The sequence below is a fragment of the Octodon degus genome, unplaced genomic scaffold (assembly GCF_000260255.1).
Source record: "Octodon degus isolate 3935 unplaced genomic scaffold, OctDeg1.0 scaffold00124, whole genome shotgun sequence".
NCBI lineage: Eukaryota > Metazoa > Chordata > Mammalia > Rodentia > Octodontidae > Octodon > Octodon degus.
The window spans coordinates 1,887,860-1,894,671 of NW_004524700.1; the positions used below are offsets into that span (position 1 = coordinate 1,887,860).

At 38.9% G+C, this 6,812-nt stretch overlaps 1 protein-coding gene across 2 annotated transcripts in view; it reads right to left on the reverse strand.

Moving 5' to 3' along the window:
• Positions 1-5,426, reverse strand: part of Trim36 (tripartite motif containing 36) — a 42,943-nt gene extending 37,517 nt beyond the window's left edge. Inside the window, exon 1 of one of the 2 annotated variants that reach the window (XM_023700566.1) lies at positions 5,195-5,426. In XM_023700566.1, the coding sequence (XP_023556334.1) occupies positions 5,195-5,225 (31 nt within the window). In that variant the 5' untranslated portion in view covers positions 5,226-5,426. The remainder of the gene's footprint in view (positions 1-5,194) is intronic. The other variant, XM_023700565.1, reaches the window with a different exon arrangement.
• Between the last annotated feature and the right edge of the window lie 1,386 nt (positions 5,427-6,812).

A 6,812-nucleotide genomic window follows, 5' to 3' on the forward strand; every position in this document is an offset into this window, starting at 1 on the left:
TAACACTACGCTGTCTGCGGCCACAAAAGCAACGAAGCATCTGCTACCTCTCCACCCCAAAGATCTCCGCTGTGACGCTGTAAACAATGAACAGAAAGCTGGATTTAGAATTGTATTCCAAAGAGAAGATTCACAACATGTTAACAAAAGATAAAGCAGTGACTGTCCTGCACATAGTTCTATTACTGAATTAACCATAAAAATGTGTTTTTCTCAATACACATGGTATTTATCAAGCCAACAGTACAAAACATTCAAGCTTTCTTATTAGAATTTAGAATTCATTGTTACTCATACAGTATTTAAAGAGATTATACTTTTTCTTATGGATCTGCTTTTAAATAATCGAATTTCTAGTAACTATAGGAAATACAAGTAAAATCAAGTATCTTTTGAATTTTTAATTTGATTTTACTGAAAACAGTAAATAAATGCAATTAAAATAGTACCCTTTTTTGTGACCACAGGGAAATACAAATTGGAGGAAAAACTTATATGTATATGCTCAGAAGAATGGAATGAAATAATCGGCTTTTACTTTTTACATAATTTACTATCATTAATATCCTTTCTAGGTACTATAATTTTTTTAAAAATGTACTGAATGGCTAAGGCAACATTACCCAAATAAAACACATGAGCCCATAAATATTTTTAGATTTTCCAGTAGCCACATAAAAAGTTAAAGAACAAGTGAAATAAATTTTGATAACATATTTAATTTAATTCAATTCACTACGCCCAAAAGACTGTAACTTCAAGATGTAATTAACAAATATGTTGGGGCTGGAGAGATGGCTCAGTGGTCTAAAGCACCTACTTGAAACAAGCTTGGCAAAGCACAGGGACCATGGTTCGATCCCCAGCACCACATGCCAGCCAGCCCTACCCCCTGGTGGGCTGAGCTGGCCACACACACACACAATAAATAAATGTAATAAATAAAAATAAATAAATATTTTAAAAAAAATATGTTACAATCTTCATCTTAGGTCTGTAAAATTCTGCGTGCACTTTACACTTACAGCACCTCGTAATTCAGACTACTCACAGTTCAGGTAATCAGTGGCTCTACATGGCTAGTGGCTACTGTACTGGATGGTCCATGTGTGATCCTTTACTAAGGCTTACCTTCGAATTATTAACCTTAGTTTTTAGAACTCTATCCTTCCTATTCCAATTTTCTATAAATAGACTTTCTGGTTTCCTTCCCAAGCATGATTAATTGTTGTTTTTAAATGTTATCAGGAAAAGAAGTAGGGGATAGGGGACATTACTTACTCATGAATCTGTAAATCTATCAAAAATTATAGACAAATGCACAATAAATGGAGGGTTAAGTAACATCATAGGGCAGTAAGCTTCCTGTTTAAAACTGGTGAATATGTGAAGGACAATGTGAAAATTTACATTCAGAAGGCTTACCACACATTGGGCATTATCACTGCTGGATGTGCTACCTTTACCTGCTAGCTTGCTTTAAATGTGTTCCTAATAAAGGACCGTGTTTCTACATCTCTTATGAAGCTTTTTGCAATGCTAAGTTGTAGAAACTGAGACTAGCTCAAAAGTAGGACATCTGTCTACAACACTAAGCTGTTACATGCTTTTGCAAAAAGGACAGGTCAAAGCTGGGAATATAGCTCTGTGGCAGAGCACATGCTGAGCATGTGGAAGGCCTGAGGTCAACCCTAGCACCACAAAAAAAAAAAAAAAAAAGAGAGAGAGAGAAGAGAAAAAAGGAAGTGCAGATTTATCTTACTTTTCATTCTTCAGCATTTACACATATCTAATAACTCAAATAATTGCGGGATGAACAAATGAACACAGCCATATTCAGTAAGACACAGCACTGGAGAGCTAGAGAAGTTCTAGATGACAAACAGCTGGGCGTGGTGGCACAGGCTTATCATACCAGCATTCAGGAGGCTGAGGCAAGAGAACTGCCATGAGTTCAAGGCCAGCCTGAATTATATAGTAAAACCCTGTCTCAAAAAGACAAAAAAAAGAAAAAAGAAAAGAAATGTAAAAAATGACAGAACTGGCTGAACTTGCCACGCAAAGCTGAAGCTCCCCAATACTATTTGAAGAGAGTGGACACACCAATCCATTCTTTAAACAAAGACTGCAAACACTAACGGCCCAAAACCTGGGTCAGTCAGAGCCAAAGCTGTGCTGGTACAGTGGTTCACTGTGCTGACAGCCTGGTTCACTGGACTCCACAAAATTCATCGGAGCTATCATGGTTCACATCTGGATGTCCCCCAAAGCCTCACACACTCATGGGTGGTACTTTTGGAATGTGACTGGATTATGGGGCTTATGGCTGAGCTGATGTTAGAAGCTAAGATTTGCTCAGAAGAGGCAGGTCTGGGGGGGTCACCTAGGTCTCTCTTCCACTCCTCACTCTCTCTTTCTCTCTGACATTCTATGAGCTCCTTCTCTTCTGCCACACTACCCTGTCTTGGAACCAAGGACTACAGACTGAAATCTCTACAAACTAGGAGCCGAAGTCTCTCCTTACAGTTGTGGGAGTTGGGTACCATGTCTCAGCAGTGAGAAAGAGGAGCTAAGGAGGATGCCAAGTAGCTTTGGTCCCCTTGCAAAGCATCCCTGAGAGTCTCCAGGGTCCTAAACCACACCTGCTGCTTCCAAAAGGGAGCCCTAGATCAGATGGCTGGTGACTTGGCCTGCGAATGTTTGTAGAGTTGAGCTAATGGGAAAAGATCCATCTCTTTATTACAACAAAAAAGTAAAACAAGAGCATTTCCTATTTAGTATGCCTGGGTCTTGCTTCAGTTCTAGACCTGTTTGACCCCTATAGATCTACCTTTGACACTGGAATTAAACACTTCTATTATCAGGGACCTGATTTGACTAAGCAGTCCACTTTATTTCTGGGAAACCCTCAGAGGTTTGTGTTTGTTTGCTTTTATGCGAAGTTAAACAGGCCTTCTTCTTCCATCTACTCATTCATCCAGAACCTCTGCTAAAGATAGCAAGAACACTCCTCACCCACAAGACTGCAATCACATTCTCAAGTCAGCCTGCCCCTGAGTTCAACATTCTTATCTCCTCTCATTGTTCCTCACAGAAAAGTTCTGAAACTCTTCACCATTCTGTTGCCCTTCAGGCCATAAACTGACATCATATAATGCATCCTAAAGAAGGAAGCAGCCATCTCAGTGATTCTATTTCTAACCTAGACAGTGGGATGTGGGGTGACCTGGTCCTGAAAACAAAATGCCACTACTACTGAACAAAGCCATTATGTCGAGCTTTTGCACAAGCTGTATAGCAGAGACTCGTCCCTCAACACACCTGTATTCTGCACTTACAGAGGACTGTGCTAGGTCTGTTCCTTTTTACCATATTTTATATAAATCACATACAAAAGTAGCCAAAGCTGAAGATGAAAAGCCTATGTAAAACAACAGGTTTGACTAAATATGTGAGTACAGGTAGAAATACTACCCCACTTAATTGTCTGCTCTGAATATTAATCTACAAAAGTTTTCTTTGGTCAATCAAACAGGGATCCCAATTAGCCAAAGAGCTACGAACAGAACAGCCAAGTGTTCTCTGGAAGGATGACTGGTCTTTCTTCTCCTCCATGGGCGGGACTCACTGTGGGGAGGAACACACACAGCGATGACCTCACAATGAGCACAATCCTCTCCAGCTTGTGCTCCTCCTGCCTGCAACCTGCCTGATAACCTTTGGCTTGGTATCGATATGTAATTTCTTTTTTTTTTGGGTGGAACCAGGGATTGAACTCAGGCCCCTGAGCTTGCCAGGGAAGTGCTTATTCCACTGAACCATCTCCCCAGCCCCTCGATATGTAATTTCTATGCGTGTAAGTATCTGGCACATAATTAGTGACTCATGCTTAAAGAAATACACATTTTTAAAATAACAGTAAAATTTTTAAGAAGAATTACTCTTATTCAGACTCCATGCAGACAGTGGACCAATTTAAAAATAAAAAAAAGATGCCATTTTAAAAAATGCAACTAAAGGATCTTCTGAAAAAAAATTCACAAGATTAAACAGTTATTCCATATTGTACAAATAATAAACTGTCAATCTGAACAAAAAAAATTAAACTCAAAACCTCAGTGTTTACTCCAGGTGTGGTGGTGCATATCCATAATCTGAGCACTCGGGAAGCTTAGGCAGGAGGACTGCTGTAAGTTAGAGGACAAGGAGAACTACACAGTGAGACCATGTCTCAAACAAAACAAAGAAACACCCTGGAGCTCCAAGAGGGCAGAGTGGAAGCTCTGCAATTTGAACTTCTGGCCTCTCACACTGCCCTCACTGGGCAAGCCTCACAGGAGGCCAGGGCTTCTACCCACCTTGGCCATCACTGCTGACGTTTATACTAAGGATGTCAGCACCTGCAGTGATACTAAAGCAATTCTCATTTGATATACACACGCAAAATTAATTTCAACATTGGTTCCAATGTTGAACAGATACCGTGTATGTGTTTGCTATACATGAAAGTACATCATCTACTTGTATACCTTATCACATAGTTCTGCTGATTCATGATGTTCAAAATCCTTTGGTGATACTGGGGACTGAACCCAGGACCTTGCAGTAAGCTATATCCCCATACCGTTCTTATTTTTTTGAGACCAGGTCTCACTAAGTCACCCGTCTGGGCTTGAAGCTGCAATCCTCCTGCCTCCATCTCCCAGAGTGCTGGAATTACAGTCGTGTGTGCCACCACACCTAGTTAAAATCCTTATTTTTAAAACCGGACTTACAATGGGTAAAAACAAAATTCTCAGGAGGAATGATACCAAATAATCTCTCTAAAAATTTTCTAGGATCACTAATAATTTTTTTTTCTAGGATTAGCTATCCTAACCTGCAGTATTTGTATAATGCTATAGTGTATGTGGCATTTTTCTAGTATTATTTTATATCAATAATATCACAGAGACAGAACATTCTTAAAATTATAGGCACTTTAGCATAAAGTTGGTGTTCAATATCTAATGTCCACTCTAAGTACATATTAAAAGTAACTAGATTTCATTTTGACATTTTAAGGAGGGGAACGCTTTGTAACTATTTACCTGGAAAATCAACAATTAAAATGACAAAAAATAGTTTTTTCTTCCACACTTACAGCTGAACATAACTACAAGCTCCCCCACCCCGAGGGCTTTCTGCTACATACCTGGTCTGTTAATTCTGTCAATTCTATCCATGCTAGGGGAGGAAAGCCGAAGTCGAGGGCTGCTCTGATTGGACTGGTCTGATCCCACATCATTGAATGAATCATCGAGAGTCAGCAAGAGTTCTTTTACACATTTATGACAGATGCTATGTTGACAAGGGAGAATCAACGGGTGGGTAAACAGCTCCTTGCAGGCTGGGCAAATAAGCTCTCTTTCAATATTCTTAATAGTCACCTTCAAATTGAATAATAAAAAAAACACCTAGTCAGAAACTTCTTACTGGGTAAATATGTTAACCATGCTTATCCCTCTTGAACATGTGCTTTTCTTAACAGAAGGAATTAAACAGATTTTTTTTTTTAAACCTGAAGTTCCCTTCAAGTCTGAAACTTCATTACCTAATCAACTTCCTTTTTAACATCAAGCTTAGAATTGAGAACTAACAAAACTGAAGACTAAACAAAAGAAAAAGAGGGAGTCTGGGCGTGGTGGTGCATGCCTGTAAGCCCAGCGCTGCAGAGGCTGAAAACCAGAGGATCACTACAAGTCCGAGCTGAGTAGTGAGATTCTGTAACAAATACACTTTAAAAAAGAAAGAAAAGGGCTGGTGAGATAGCTCAGTGCTCTAAAGCACCTGCTTAGGCAAGCATACAGGGACCTCGGTTCAATCCCCAGGACCACATGCCATGCCAGCCCTGCCCACAGGGTGTGCTGAGCTGACCATAAAAAAGAAAAAAATAAAGGAAACATTAAAAAAAGAAAAAAGAAAAAAGAAAAATAGCAAAAAGAAAGTATAACAAAAAAGTTAGCATAAAGCATTAGGATCCCAAAATTACTGAAAACAAACAAACAAAAAATCAAATCATCAAGAATAATTCACTGATTTGGGGCCTCATGAAATTCAAAAAAATTGTTTCAATGAAAAGACTAGCATATTCTCATAAAAGTACAGATAGAGTTGCCAGAGCCCAGAAAATGTGGGAGGGAAGGAACACAGAAAGGACAGTGAGTGGATACAGGACTGCAGGTGACAAAGAGGAATAACTTCTCGTGTTCTACAGCACAGCGAGTGTCACAGCTGGTGACAACTTTATATTTCAAGATGCTCCTAGACAGGACTGCAAATGTTCTCAACACTAGTAATAAATGTTAAAGATACACTAATTACCTCAACATGACTGTTACACTTCGAATATATGCACTTAAATGTCACAATGTGCCTCATATATGCAGTGGTATTGACTCAAAATACGTAAGTAAAAATTTTTAATATAGCAAGCACTATGAATAATTTATTCCTACTTGATGCATTAACTGGAGGCTGGCTGAACCTATTTACAAGCTGAACTAGCAGCCGTTCTCTACTTATACATAACCATTCTTCATTCTGCAACTACAGTGCAGCTAAAATGCTGGTTCTTATGCTGCATATCAAATAATCATGAAAGTACTTTAGGCTTAAAAGGAGGCACATGGCTGAAAGTCGCCAAGTGCTTCAAAGATTGTGACACATGAGACATGGTTAGATTCTTATAATTAATATATAATTAATGTATATTCTTATAATTAACAATATAGTCTTATAATTAATAAGGTTTAATGACTTCACCCATTTTT